The 16,143-nt window shown below is 30.5% G+C and overlaps 1 protein-coding gene across 5 annotated transcripts in view; it reads right to left on the bottom strand.

Annotated features, from left to right (window-relative positions):
- The window catches only part of LOC106478754 (serine/threonine-protein kinase mig-15-like), a 129,280-nt gene that overhangs the window by 7,714 nt on the left and 105,423 nt on the right, over window positions 1-16,143 (bottom strand). For 2 of the 5 annotated variants that reach the window (XM_022382398.1, XM_022382402.1), the window contains 8 exons: window positions 13,234-13,461; window positions 11,836-11,877; window positions 9,899-10,127; window positions 9,438-9,649; window positions 7,870-7,936; window positions 5,367-5,435; window positions 1,432-1,682; window positions 131-209 (listed from right to left, as the gene is read on the bottom strand). In XM_022382398.1, the coding sequence (XP_022238106.1) occupies window positions 131-209; window positions 1,432-1,682; window positions 5,367-5,435; window positions 7,870-7,936; window positions 9,438-9,649; window positions 9,899-10,127; window positions 11,836-11,877; window positions 13,234-13,461 (1,177 nt within the window). The remainder of the gene's footprint in view (window positions 1-130; window positions 210-1,431; window positions 1,683-5,366; window positions 5,436-7,869; window positions 7,937-9,437; window positions 9,650-9,898; window positions 10,128-11,835; window positions 11,878-13,233; window positions 13,462-16,143) is intronic. The other 3 variants (XM_022382401.1, XM_022382399.1, XM_013939316.2) reach the window with 3 other exon arrangements.

Below are 16,143 nucleotides of genomic sequence, written 5' to 3'. Positions count from 1 at the left end.
GTGAGGATATCTCAGAGTACCATATGTATTATTGTTCTAATCTATGTTAAAAATAAATAAGTTTTTCTAAAGAAAGGAAAACAACAGATGTTTTTATTAATTTCATAATATAGAAGATAGTAAAACTTACTGTCATAGCACAGAAGCAACTGCATTCCTTTGGAATTTGGAAGTGTCACAATAATCTGGGGTGTAATGGGACTCTGGCTCTGAAATTTATGAGACAATAAGTTTCAAGTGTACAATGTAACGATCTATATACAACAGATCAATCACTTTTATACATCAGTACGTTTACTGAAGTTCAGGGGTAAAGTTCTAATATTTACAGAATCATCCAGAGCATGATAAATACCTAGTATAACATAACTTCAGATTCATCCAGAGTATGATTATTAATTATACTTGTTACAAGACATTACACATGGTCTGTTATATTTTTTTATTTTAACACTACATTCTTAATCTAATTTCTTAAGGATTTTCAAGAATTAGGAGAGTGCACAATATACACACATTATGTTCCTCGTATCCATTGCTGACAACATGTGATTGAAATACTATTATTGTACACTCTCCTAATTCTTGAAAATCCCTAAGGGACTAGATTAATAATGTAAATTTAAAAAAATAAATAACTGGCCTAGCATAATGTCTTATAACAAATATAATTATTTAAAATAATGCTTTGCCAGCTTGCAAATATTTATATATATCAATCTACATGGCAATCAGGAGCGTCATTTCAGTCAAACACATATTTAAAAAAACTGAACTACATGATGATTCTGTTTGTCAAAACAGAAACTCGACAATCAAAGCTGCCATTTCATGTCAATTCAAAAATCCCTACATGGTTTAAACAATGATTTTGACTGGCATCTAACCTGTGTTCAATTTTTGTCAGAAATCTACAAAATATATATATATATCCTATTAGTGTAATTAAGCTGCTGTGCCAATGGTAAGCCTTTCATTTAGCAGCTAATATTGTAAATGACTGTTATTTGTCACAAAGGTTGCAATAAATGTATTTGTTTACTTTATTTTTAATTCTCTAGACAAACAAAATATTTCGGAGTAGGCCTAAACTACATTACTTAGCTCAGCCCAGGAACTCAGACCTATATTCTTAACTTGCTGGACACAAAATATTTTGGAGCAAGTCTAAAATACATTATTCAGCTCAGCCCTGGAACAGAAACCAGTCTGGGAAAATATACATTTCTTGAAAGAATAAACTGCCACAGTAATATTATGCATTTCAAGTCATTATATGCAATGAATAAACTTTTACTAAATTGTTTAAATTGTTACTTATCCTACCACTACAGTTTTTGAACCCTACAAGACAAAAACTACTAAATATCTGTAACAAGCTAGCTACTACATTTTCTAGTTTATTATGAAAATATCACTCCTAGTACTTACATGAGATGGAATGTAGACATCATACACCCCACCCGAATCCACATCCACTGCATGGAAACCTTCTGCTGAGCCATAAATGACTTTCAGCCGCACACCTTCCTCGATTGTCATGTCTATTAGCAGAGGACGGTGAATCAGGTCGGGAAAGGATTTGAAGGCCATGAACTTGTGGTAAGGCTTAGGAGCCCAAGCATAAATTTCAACACTTTCTCGTAGAGCTATGACCAGAAACTTGATTCGTTCATATTTCACTACAAACACAGAAATGGTTTGTTAGCAACAAATCAGATTATATGGGAGCTGAGAGGAAAAGTATTTTGAATCATGTACTTACAAACAATAAATTTATTATCTGTATATTTTAACACATTTATCTTAATACAAACTTGCTACATGTGTTAGAATAATCTGATAAACACACTATTATACATATATTAGAAATTATTTTATTTTATCTAGATCAATTTTAACAATTTTGCAAATCATGGCTGAATATTTTTTAAGCTACTATGTCTGTCTGAGATGTAAGAATGATTCGCCTCAATGTAAAATTGATAATAAAAAATGTATTCTCACTTTGATCAGACAAATCTTTATTGATGAAAATCTAACACCAATAAGTTAATACCAAAATTTGGTATATAAGGTAAGAAAATAAAATACTACAAACTAACATCCACTCTTTAAAAAGTCTGCTCATTTACACTTAAAAGCCGAGCATATTATCTTGATTGCAAATAACTCCTTTATTCAAAGTCTTCACTAGCAGCTGAGAATGAAATGTTTTCTTTTGAAATGAGAGTGTCGTGATATTCCTGTAAAGTGTTAAGCTATGTATATAAAACTGCTGAATGTCCACTAATACATTAACAGACATCTGGTGGTACAGCCAATGTAGCCTTTTGAATAATGTTTTGGTAAATTATTAGTGGTTTCTGCATGAGAACAGATCTTGCAATCTTGATAAACTAATGAATACATGTCCAAATCTAATTTATTTCTGTAGCAGGGGCTTCATTGTATAAATAGATGGAAGGTCAATCTTTGGTGTAAATTGCAATATTGGCTCTATTATTGACAATTGCTACCAGTCATTGATACATATGATGTGAAAGAGACCACTAATCATCTTACAAAGTACAGTTCTAAAGACCAAGAAACTCAAGCACTTTCTAATAGTTGACTATTCCTCATCAGGAGAAGAAGAAGAGTCAAATATTTGAAAGTTCTTGAGTTTCTGGGTGTTAAAAACTGTACTTGATTTTTTTCAGTGATCCTTTGTTCTAATTCATTCATCATGTGCCATCTTTCAAAGCAGCTCTAACAGAGGCTTCAGAACTGAGGGTGCTGTAGCACCCTCACTTTTACATGTTTGACTTGTATAGCAACTGTAAGTTATATTATTATTTTAATTTGGGGGGCATACCCCCAGACTGAGCTGCCTATGGCAGCATGGAAGCTGCCTTTAGCAACTTCTAGTACTTTCAATCTCTCATTGTAAAATCTGCATATCAAGCCATGCACCCCCACTTTGCAACTCTTTACTACACCACTGTCTAAGTATAATGAGCTTTCGGGTGTCATCCTTTCTGTCCCTTGAGCATCATTCCACAAGATACCAGAATGATTCAACTGGATTCAAGTCAAGGCTATTTGTTTCAAAGCACTGTTGGACAAAATATATTCAGTTTTACATCGTACAGTAACATACTGAAAGAGTTATGGTCTTTCCTCACAAATTTCATCATCCAATGTATTACAATAATACAAGATATCCATGGCTCCCTTAATTGCTACCAATAAACCAATTTAAAACTAGCTATAAACAAACCCACACACTGATATTCTCCCAACTATTGTTTTGGTTATAATATCCCAATAACAGCCAAAGAAGTTTCCAGGTTTTTTAACCCAATAAACCCAGACCTGTTCATCCAAACCAAGCATTAACTAACATGATACATCACTCCATATGATGGTTTTTCTTTTTTCTCTGATTCTTGATGCTTAACGCACAACAGCAACAAATACTTTGCATTCATAATTGTAATTAACAGCTAATAAATTAGCAGCAATCAATCCAAGAAATTCAGCAGAAAGAGCTTCTTATACATAAAGAATGTGAACTGTCATTAAAGTCCACTATTTTTGTATTAAAATGTGTTTAAAAGCTTGCATATACAAAGGAGTGATTAATTTTGAGCAGCTAAACAAATATTTCAGATTTGCTCATACACTTGTCTTTCACTTCTTTAGAATATTGACCACAATGGGTTTGTGTATAGGCAAAAAAGTTGAATGGTCTTGGACATTCATTCCACAAAACCTGAATTCAAAAACACTCCTCTTTAAAAGCCCATGACCTTGTTTCCTCAACGCACCATTGCTCAAAGTGGCTACCTGTGGTTTCTGCTGACTTTTATAAACCCTATCATAGGACTTTCATGCATTTTAAAGGGGTATATATATATAACCTACAGTACTGACTTTGTATACTCTATAAAACTAACGATGGTCACATTACAATAATCAAATTATTTTCTAATGAAAACTACTCAGAAAGCTGTGGTGTGGATCAACTGTACTTATTTAAATGAAAATTGTTATCAAAACTCAATAAGTCAAGAAATAGATTCTATATTACATTAAGTTTACAAAAGAAACTAATTAGCAGAAAGATTAATAATTGGGAAGGTTACCAGGATTTTTCTGTAACTAATAAATACTTCATTATCCACCTTAAATATGTGATGAAGTCCATGTTGAAACTAGTAAGCCATATATAAATTTTCTATTGTCCTTTCAATTTGATTTCAGAGATATATGACATATTTCTTAATCTTCTTTAAGATAAACTTATGATAGATATCTTAAAAATTAGGATATAGCCTACGCTATGGAAAAGAAATTGTACCATCATGTGTTTCACAGTTTTTATTATTATCAGGAAGATGTTTTAAACTGGAACAAAGTAACTTTAATTTAATAAATGAAAGATAACTTGGCAACTGGAAAGAGTAAGTTACTTCAGTGTTGGCTGGTAAATGTTTTAAGTACTCACAAAAACTTGGGAATTAACCACTATAACACTAACTCAGCAAAGAAACTGTCTAAGTATGCATTTTATATACGAAGAAAAAAAGATTTAACTTTGTTTAAGGCTATATATCAGTATCTCAAGTTCATTGTATAAAAGAATATTTGTATCAGTATAACATCAATTACAAAACCATTAACTTTGGTAATAAAACCAAAATCCTGATTTTCACATAAAAATGAAAAAATTAAACAGGTTTAAACATATATTAAGCAACTTTTCTTTTTGTTCTAGGTTAAAGAGTTCAAATATAAACAAAAACAATTATATACAGTGTCAATAATGAAAAAAAACAACAAAAACTATGCAGTGGCATTTTATCTATAAATTAAACAAAAAACATTCTTAAAACATTAAAAAGAGAGAAACAGTGCAAACTCTTTATAAAGTCACAGTCAGCATCTTTAAATATGTCATATCAAAAGCACAGAGTAAACAATATATACTAGTGCTGCCACCTTTTCATAAAATAAAATACTATTTTAAACCAATAAAAATGATATACACAACTAGTTTTCTTATCTAATTTCCCCAATAATAATTTTTTCTTAATCAATATAGTTTTTAACCTTCACTAACACAACCTGTACATTTTCATAAAATAAAGTTTCTGATATGAAAACTTGAAACTTAAAATTCTCTTTGCTATTAAGATATACTTGAGAAAAAGTTTCAAAAAAGCGGAACAAAATACAAAAACGTGTTAGAAAAAAAAGGAGACATGCTTTTAGTGTGAAATAAAGATATTAAAACAGAGTCACAACAGACCATGCAGAATGAATAATTTTATGCAAATTATAAAGATATCATTTCTCTTAAGAAAATCATGGATTTTTACCATTGTTACTCCAAATACGAAATGTATTTTCCCAGTCCTTAAAGCTGTGATGAGGGATAGACCACACCACTTGAGCAGCACAAAAAAGGGGAAACAAAGGTGGATTTAATATATTAGAGCAGGGTGGAGGATTTTGGTATCAAACTACAGGATTTAAATATATGTTAGTTTCCTGAAATATGTTGCAAATTGTCTATCAAACTTTCACAACATGCATAACCTGCATAAAAAACATGAAAATTATTTTTGGGATTTAGATGAGACACAACACGGCATTAATTATAGCTGAAAAGTTTAATATGGAAACAACGTCATGGTAACATCAATTCTTTCCTTTACATTACAATACTCCTCTTTTCATAGCATTATAGATATTTCCCCAAACTATTAATGATTATGTTCAACTAAGTTTCAATGTTTTGGTTGTTCTTTAGTATTTTTCATTTGACCCTAGTACTCTATAAATTCAACAATAGTATGATTTCATAACAAGCAAATTTTTTCCCTTTCTTTAAAAGTAATATAACAACAACAATGCATTATCATCCATGTCATCCTACGCTCACACGTAAAACCTACAGAAATGGCTGATGGACATTTAAGGTTATTTCTTTGGGTTTCATGCTGTTGTTTCACTATTGTTTACAATAAAACTATGAAATCAATTAAATTAAAACATCTAATTGCACCAAAATCTTAGATTTCATTTTACAAAAAAAGTTTAAAACTGGCAGTTTTACACATAGAGAAGTGTAGTCAATCACGTTACTGGATCCCACCTCCTCCTTTTTCGCAAGTTCTAAGTTATTGAGATAAATACGGTAATCATAATTAAATGACAATAATATCACAGGAACAATTTTCAAAATGGCCCATCACTATACTTAGCTAATATTTTACTGAAGACAGACAGTACATTGTATATGCATCCAAAAGTGAAATACTTAATGTAAAAGATCAAATCATTAAGTTTCACATAAACACGGTTACATTTTAATCGTTTATTATTTTTATTAGCATAGTAGTTTTTCTTGACAAATCGACAAAATGAGTTGTAGTATTTTGTTAAACCAAGGTTCTAAAGGATTCTTGCTGTTTGACATTTAAGTTTAAGCATTTAGAAATCTTAATTATTATTCAAGAAATGGGACTACACGTACTTAAGTTGAAAAATACACGTATACATGGAATGAAGTAAGATTTTCAGAGGAAAAATATGAGTGAGTTAAAAAAATACGACAAAAATTATTAGCAGTCTTCTCTTAATATTTCTAGTTTAAATAGAGATGTTCAAACAAGGATGAATGCCAAGACTCCACAGCATTTTCTTTTATCACTAATGGTTTTCTGTGTGGTGACTATGGTTACAGACTGTTCTTTTCCAGCACAATTTTGACTATAGAGGCTTCCATTTGTTTAACCCAAAAGTCCAGATGTTCAGAGAAGATGCATTGGTATAGAATGAAGTCTTGTTTCTACATGTATCTTGTGAAGGAACAGCCATGTTGGTTTGGTCAAGTGGCTGGATGCTTTGTCTTGATGGAACTATATGTTATTCACATCTATACATATACAAATATGGTATTTCCTCATGGTACAGTGGTGTCAGGATAACATGCATGATTCACCTTGATTTTTTCTTGAGTTTTTATATGTTTAAACTGCATCCACCATAAATCCATTAGGCATACTTTGTACCATATGGTGTATATTAAGATGTTGTATTACTAGTAGGTTCATTCAATCCAATGTGTTTGTCACATGCCAGATACTGCTCATACAACTTTCAGTAGGCAGTCTTGGGTTTGGTTACATGTTTTGGGAGATCATAAACACAGCTTTCATCACTTTTGTAGACTTAAATCTATGTAAATTATCCTGTTTTTAGTTCCAATTTCTACATTTGCTACAATGGGCCATTGTATTCTTGGGACAAGCTGTTAAATTGTCTTCACTACATACAGTATGAGACTAATAGGTGATTGAACAGTAGCTTACTAAAATCAAGTCTTCTGCTACTTTAGCAATATGATTCAGTTATCATTTTCTCTGAAACACTACAATTTTGTATCTTATATGCATATATGTAACACATAATAGGTGAACTTTGTGCCAGAAACTCTTGCAATGTAAATCTCACAAAAGGGGTCAATTTTAGGTATCATCTGTACTTGCAAATCAAACACCAAGAATTTTAATGAGTCTAATCAAGGACCACAGGGATTACCCCATGTTACCACAGATTCTGAAAAACCCTCTGCAAAATATTTCATTCTTCAAGTTAGGTATATATTTTTTTTACTTTAAATCATCTTTATTTATCATGACGAAAATTGTTAAAAACATGTAAAATGGATTTTACAATTACAAAATAATTTTCTTTTTCTTGACATAAAATTAAAATGGTTTTAGAAAGTGTTAAGGAAGAGAGAGAGAGAAACACGAACTAGTACTAAACGCATTATTTTCTAAGAAATTTGGAAATTTGTTAAATCACACTCACCAATTTTGAAATGAACAGCACCCTGGAGATCTCCTACATTTATCCACCCATTTCTTCTTTCTAACTGCTGCAGTACAAAAAATTAAAACCAGTACTCAATACAGCACTTTACAATAACACAACTAAATAATCTCTCAAACTTAATTTAAACATTACTTTCCACCACTTGTTTTTGAAAATGAACTCACCCACTAACAGTTTGTAGCTGAATACATTTTAAGCTAACACTGTAGACATTAGCCCTGATGACGGTAACTGCGTTACCAAAACTAGTTGCCTATAAGTAATAAATATGTTACCTTTCATTGTGTCAAAAAATGTTGGATTTTGTGTTTTTAACTCTTAATATAGTAGCACAATGTGCCTGAAAAGAAATTATACTGCCAGTGGCTCTAATCATAACATGTTACTGAAAAGCAGTTTTATGTTACTTGAGGAAAAGTAAACTCACTAAAACAATAAAAAAAGGAATAAAAATATACAAAATTCTATACAAAATTTAAATTGTTAGACTTTTATATCTAAATATAAAATCAGACTCAACTGTCATTATTGATATCTTAAAATATCAAGTTATGCAAAACTAAGAAATCTGTTAATATTTTTATTACAATGGGTCTATTGTTTAGTCAATTAGCTAATGTTTTTAACAGAAATACAATTCAATCTTATGTAATGCAAAAGGAAAAAAGGTGAAACTTTGATGGAATTTGCTAACTTAATCAAGAACTATCTATTACTAGATTAATATTTCACTTTTAATATTTACAGTTTTAAAGCTTATGAATGTTGGATATATATGATGAAAAACTTGCCGTTAATGAAATCTATGGATTTTGAGAAATAATTTTTAGAAATAAAGTTTAAAATTTGAACCAGTTTTATAAAATTTCATTCTACGATGTAAGTCTTTGCAATGGGTAGAAAGCATATAAATTGTAAATATTCCTATTTCTTTTTAGACAATAACTGAATTAAAATTGGTACAATACTAAAAAAATATATACAAAAAACATCAGCATATTCAATAACTGTACACTTCAACATCTAATAACTTTATATGACACTCATCAATATAGATGTCAAATGACTATAACATTATTTTTCTTTTATATGTTTGTTGCACATTACACAAACTCTGATTAAAGAAAGATAACGACTAGTTTCATTCATTCATATGATTCTGTGTGTCTAACCAATACCTCAAAAAGAAACAATAAACAGTCCATAAAATTCTATTATTTTTACTATTTTGGAGAAGCATTAATGAATATATTTGTCATAAGTTAATAAAGGCCTTAAAATAATTTTATTTCATAAACTTATTATTATACTTTTTTTTTTCAAGAAAGAAAAAAATTAAATAAAAACATTTTGTGATTTAGGTAGATTTTCTTTTGTTACTAGCCTATATCTGCCACTAGAAGTTAAGAAAGAAAAAAAAGAAGAAGCATAGTAAATAACTTATTGAACTTATGAAAAACTCTAGAAATGTAAAAATGTTTTTTGTTTTAATTTTTCTTATTAGAAACAAGCAGTTATTAGTAATAAAAAGAAACCTAACTTACTCCATCTGTCCGAAGAATCTTGCTCTTGAGCCAAGATAGATAGTAAACACGAACACGAGATTTCCTTCCAGAAATGGTTACTAAAATGTTTTGGCCTTCAGAGACTTCCATTTGATGAAACTTTCTCCTAGTGATTAGGTTGTACACTTTTCCTTGCCCACTACGGTCCAGTAGCATTAAGCCATGTTCCGTTCCTATCAACAGGTTGACACCTACAAAAGTAACAAAATTAATTACGGAATAATACACTTTTATCTAAGTAGCTGATAAAACATATCATCAAACATCATAAAGTGTATAACAGTAATTTTTAATTTCTTGCTAGTTGGTATGGTGGTTATTTGCAGATTTTACACTTGAGGGGGAAAAAAAGGTGTCAAGATGTAATACTATTAATTGTAATTCAACATCCTGTTGAGTATAATTAAATCCAAATATCCAATAATAAGAACATATCTTACCCCAGAGAGCAGCACAAAGTATTTCAGAATTAAATCTCTTTTTGTATTTGCGAATTTCAGGGGTTTCAGTGGAGGACTCATGTGTACTAGGTGCTACATTAACATTGATGTGTGATTCACGACGAGGAGAAGGAGATGAGCCTGACCCTCCTGCTCCAAACCCAAAAGTCAAGAAGGAACGTTGTTTTTGTTGTAAATGAGGAGGAGTTTTGCTGACTGCCTGCCGGTACTGGAAACATAAAATTTTAAACATTACCTCATAAACCAAAAGAAACATATATATTATTGAAAAAATATACAAACACAAGCAGCTTGTTTAACAAAGTCTGTACAAATTAGTTCTTAACAGTTCTGAATACAACTAAAAATCAAACAGTACAAATCTTTGTATTATTTTTTACAGACATGTGAAGACGAAATTGCTAACAATTCAAGGAAAAACTCTTAGACAAAATAACTAAATATTAACAATAACAATGAAATTGATATTTTAAATATTACAAGATTAACTTAAGTCATCAATGGCAGTAAAGTTATGACCAAATATTTTGTATTTTTGTAAATTAAATGGATATTTCTTAAAATATTCCATGTTTTGACACCACAGCAGTTGGTATCATCTTCCTCCCTTTCAGATTCTATCTTGAGAATAATCTACCTGAATTACAGTAGCATTTTTTGCTTCAAATTCCAACATTTCCGGTAATTGATAAAAAAAATCTAATTAATAGACAAAACTTGTGTTTATTTTTCTTCCGTGGTTGATTATTCCAACATTAACTCAAAAGCATTGATTCAGTTAATATTGAACATCAAAATGTAGTTCTTTTAGTACTCTTGAAACTTCATAATTAACATTACTAACAATTTATTCTCTCTATTTGTTTTGTATATAGTGTTTTTGGTTTTACGCATGCCAGTTCAGAATATTTCATTCTAAATTAGTTAACTTGAGATGGGGGAAGAGACCAAATATTCTTGTCAAGACTATTCTACAAGCATGCTTGATTCATAAAAATCTGGAATTATAAAAGGGGAAAATATGAATTGCTAACTCTTGAATTCTTAAAGGAAATTTGAACAAATGTATTGCTTAACAATGCTTAGCAATCAGAAATAGCAAAAATGCTGAATTTATCTGTTCATAATTCTGTGAACATAATAGCACATGTCCATCAAGTCAGCATTAAAAACAGAATTTTTAGAAACCTCTAAGGCATCAATATGAACATAATACTCAGAAGTGGCAATAAAAACCTAACAAATTTCCAAATTGAAGTACTACAAAAATGAAGGAAAGGTGCCGCAGTTTGGTTTCAGAAATAAAAATGAAAGATCCTGATGTTATAACATTCTTAGTGTTTAAAAAAATTAAAGAAGAAACTCCACTTTTGTGAGAGGAACTGTTTATTAAATAACAAAAGAAAATTAGTTTTTTCAGTCAACAACAAAAAATAGTGGAATTTATGTAGTATTCTTAGAATTTGAATTGTACCATAAAGGTAATTACAACTTACACAAAAATGTTTCTGCAATGCCCTATATAAAGAGTTTACTTACATGTAATAAAACTAACTTATTCTGATAATGCAAAATTTTCTTTCTATATGTAGATAATCATTTTTTTTGCTCACTTTAATAAAACATTAAATCATTAATTTGATGCACATGTCTTTTACCCCTCTTGCTAAAGGCTATTATACTGAATTTGTGACCCCAAAGTTTCCATGCTGTAACTTTTAATGTTTTATTATGTATCTTCACAAAACTTGGCACGTTTTTAGAAAACATTACAAGCCTTTTGCACACAAAAAAATCACAATTTTTAATAAAATAATTTTACAAAAAATTTGTCCATGAATATATGAAGTCAAGAGTGTTGACTGCTCTGAGTGCAAAGTGATTTTCATGTTATGATTAAAAATACTTTTATTCACCTGAAAATTGTCAAGTTTCCTTTGTATGATCTCTAAAGCTTTCTAAATAAATATAAAACACTTTTATCAGTCAAACAATATTTTACCTGTTATTTTCTCTACCCTAACTCTACATGAATTTGGTCAATTTGACTGACCTTGTAACCACCATAATAACAAGAAGAAATAAATCTAAATTATTTTTTTTCTTACTAAAATGATAGAAAATTGTAACAGTAAACTACAGTTGTTTATCTCAAATGGCATAATGCTCATAACAGCATACACATGTTTATACTTAAATTTTATTATTCTATTACCCTTTGAACCATGTGTAACTAATAATCACACCACACAAGTTATAAATCACTCGAGAACACATAGTTCAAGTTACAGTATTGAATTACGTAACTCATGTGCTGCTCATGAACATACTTTATGAAAAATTATCATTATTTTCCCTACTAACCTAATAAGTTTTAGTTACTTTTATAATAATAAATAAATAATATACAAGAAAAACAAGAAATATAGTACTTAAAATGGGTCCTTTTATGTTTTTGTTGTCCACTGTCAATGAAAGTTAAGCCTACTATTATATACTAATAGCATGCATAAAGCAATGTTCTATAACTGTCATAATATATATGACATTCTAACTATGCAAAACAAGCCTTTAAAAATTTAACTAAGCTTATTGATGTGAATACTGTGAGAGAAATTTTCAAACTGGAGGCAAAATAAAGAATTCCCTGCACAGAAAATAACATAATATGATACACTGCTTTATGGATTAAACCTTTGGCTTTCTATTGGTTATAAATAATATTGTATAAAATGTCAGAGATAATATATACTGTTTCTCTCAGTAGATATACAACATACCAGGTGTTATCTAAAAGCTGTTAAATCCCTATTATTATGTTAATAGTAATTATACATGTACAATTAGTTTATTCTCTGACTGGCAAATTAATACGTTTTTGAACTGAAATTATTAGAAATTAAGTTTCATTTCCTTCCCTGACACATTCTATAAATATGTCTTAAAATTAATTTTAATGCTATTATAATTCAATTATAAATCCACATCAACAGTTTTGAGTTAATTCTATTAACAAAAATATGGGTATGGATTTACCACGATGCACATAAGAACAAATAAAAACAAAAGATATGTTGATAAGTCAAGGCAAGCCTTTCTTTTTTGATTGTTTTCTTATTTTATCATATAAATTTACAAAGTACAGATCACAATTAAAATATTAAAAAGGACCCAATATTCTTTTTCTCCTTATACCTTTTATTGGTTTGTCAACAAAATACCAACTTAGGAGAAGCTACAAACTTTCAATTGCAATGATTTTGGTCTACAATAAAAAAAACTGCACCTTTCACAATTATAACTTCCTAACTTACCTCATCTGAAGTACTTTTGTCTTGCTGTCTCTGCTGAGGTGATGACTGTTGTAAAGGAGTGGATGTGTTTTGAGGAAGAAGATCAGGAAGTACCCCACTTGATCGTCCACTGATGTTCCCTTGCGAACTCTGTGTGGACTCTGCACGCTGCATAAGGGGTCGACTAGCACCTTCACCAGAAGAGGAAGTTACATGATCTGAATGGTCCCGTTCCCTTTCCCGATCATTCTGGAAAATTTTTTCCATTTATTTTTTATGCACAAAAACAGTGATGAGTTGGTTTTGATGCATAACAATGTCCTTGGTAGGAGATATTGAGGTATATACAGACATGTTTATTTATGTATAGATGGAAGTGTACATAGTAAATCTCATGTTTTACTGCTTCATAACTTACATAGTTTGTCAGACTTTTCTCAGTGTCAGGTTTATATTAAGCATACAGCTGCACAACAGTTACAACTAAGTTGCTGATATAAAGATCAATATGAAATTCATGCACTACAAAAGTTAAAAAGCCAGTAGTAGTGTTTATTTAAAAATATTACATGTAGAACCCAATGCTTTTCATCATAAAAAATATGCAGATTCCTTTGTTAAGGTGTGCCAAATGATAATTCAATCAGTGCAATACATACTAAAATTCAGAATCAAAACAGCATCTATGATGCTATTATGATAAAAAATAAAAACAAACATATCAATTATACATAAACAGACCAAGATTTCTTTGTGTTAGTAACTGCATTCAAATCATTGGAAAATATCATTTATTTATAAAAAAAAATTTTTCAAAACTATTATGAAGAGGGGTATCAAGCTACAACTGAGTTTATTTTGTGACATGTACTTATAGAACAGAAATACACTCAGATAAGAGCATTTCCACTCATAACAGCTTTAACTGATCCTATATGTAACTGCTTATAATTTAAAACACTAAAACTCAGTTACAAAAAACAATACAAGGTGTCCACACATCATTAATTAGGTTCTAAAAGGTCAAATAGCCATGGGCAATCAGATAACATTAGTAGTTGTCATAAATGCAACAAGACATTTTAATATTACATTAATTCAACAGCTCTGGCGTTTATGTTAAAAGGCCATGTGTACAATAGATAATAAAATATGTGATGCTAATAGAAAGTTGAGTATGTATCTATATGTACCAGAAATAGCTTCAATGAATCAGCACTTTCTACTGTTAGTAAGTGGAAGTATTAAAATAAGATAATTAAATTTTGAAGTATCCAGTTTTTCCAATGAATAATATGTGGACACTTAAAAAGGTTGCTGTTAAAATACAGTAACTAGAGAAATTATTACACATAGATTAATGTGCAATTTACCTTAACAATATTTGTTGTTTATTGTGGGTTGTTTGTAAAATATATTTATGTTTTTATAAGCAACTGTAAATTGTCAGCAACTAGAAAAATGGTTTAGAGCTTTCATCCTGAATTGCACCTTACATGCAGATGAATTAACTGATCAGGACAGACACCCCTAGGATCAGGCATGAGAACAAGTAAGGGCCAGCAAGAGTCAAAGGGAAGAAGTGGGCACTTTCAACAAATTAGAATAAAAATTAATAGCTTAATATAAAAGAAATTCATATATTTCTAGTTTATAATACTTGCAAAAGTGAAAAGGTTTTTTTTTCCAACTATGAGCATTGAAAACAATTTTTTACACCTTGGTAAGTTTCTCTGACTCCAGCCTCATCATGTCTTTCAACTTTTGCCATAACATTTTCTCACTTCAAATTCATGCTTTCCTACTCTCACCAAAACAATGCAAGCATTTTCTATATTTTTACACATCAGTAGCTTGATATCATCACATGGGACAACCAAACAAATTTCATTTTACTGACATCCAACTATCTTAACCTGAACTCATTTTTTGTTGGCTAGATATTCTGACAGTTGATTAATTGTAAAAGTTGTACAACAGAAATATGGGAATAAAATAACATTCAGAGTTGTTCCATATGCATTCTACTAAATGACTGACAAGTAACATCATACAATCACAAGAAGACATATAACTTGATTAACTCTAAGTTCCTGATGCAGATCCATTTTTACTGGGAAGGGCTATAAAGAGATATTAGGTCCTCAAGAAATTAATGTCGCTTTTTTTACATGAAAAAAACCCGAACAACTTATTTATCAAAAGAAATAGTATCCATTCTTATTGATGATGCTTTTCCATCTTACAATCCGGTTGTTAATGGCCTGATTAAAGAAATCACTTGGCTTTGAAGCAAAAAACATGTTGATGTTCTCTTTAACACCTTCCACATTTGCATATGTTTTCCAATTAAGATGGTGTTGCAGCGAACAAAAAATATGGTAATCTGATGGTGCCATATCTGGAGAATATGGTGGGTGGGGGAGAGCTTCCCAACCAACTCCATAATCTTGTGTTGTATCAAACGTGCCACATGTGGACATGCATTGTCGTGGAGAAGAACACTTTTCTGATTGATGAGTGAAGGGCATTTCTGATGAAGGGCTTGATTTAAACGTTCCAGTTGCTGACTATAGATCTCTGCATTGACAATTCGCTGTAGATTGAGGAGTTCGAAATGAATTACTCCTTTGATGTCCCACCAAATGCAAAGCGTTACTTTCTGGATGGAGTCCAGGTTTTGGGGTGGGAAAAGGTTTTTGTTTAGGACTTAGTCATTGTTTTTGGCATTTAATATTCACATAGAGAATCCATTTTTCATCACTGGTGACAATTCTGTCCAAAAATGGTTCATGTGCATTACCTGCCAGAAGAGATGAAGCAGCATTTACACGTTGGAAATGAAGATCATCAGAGAGTTCGGGAGGCACCAAAACACTTTTTCTTTTGGATTTTTCCCACATTCCTTAGATGTTTACATATTTTTTCATG

This window comes from Limulus polyphemus, unplaced genomic scaffold (genome assembly GCF_000517525.1).
Source record: "Limulus polyphemus unplaced genomic scaffold, Limulus_polyphemus-2.1.2 Scaffold246, whole genome shotgun sequence".
Lineage (NCBI taxonomy): Eukaryota > Metazoa > Arthropoda > Merostomata > Xiphosura > Limulidae > Limulus > Limulus polyphemus.
The sequence above is the reverse complement of the archived record's forward strand: the minus strand, read 5'-3'. Positions and strand labels throughout refer to the sequence as shown.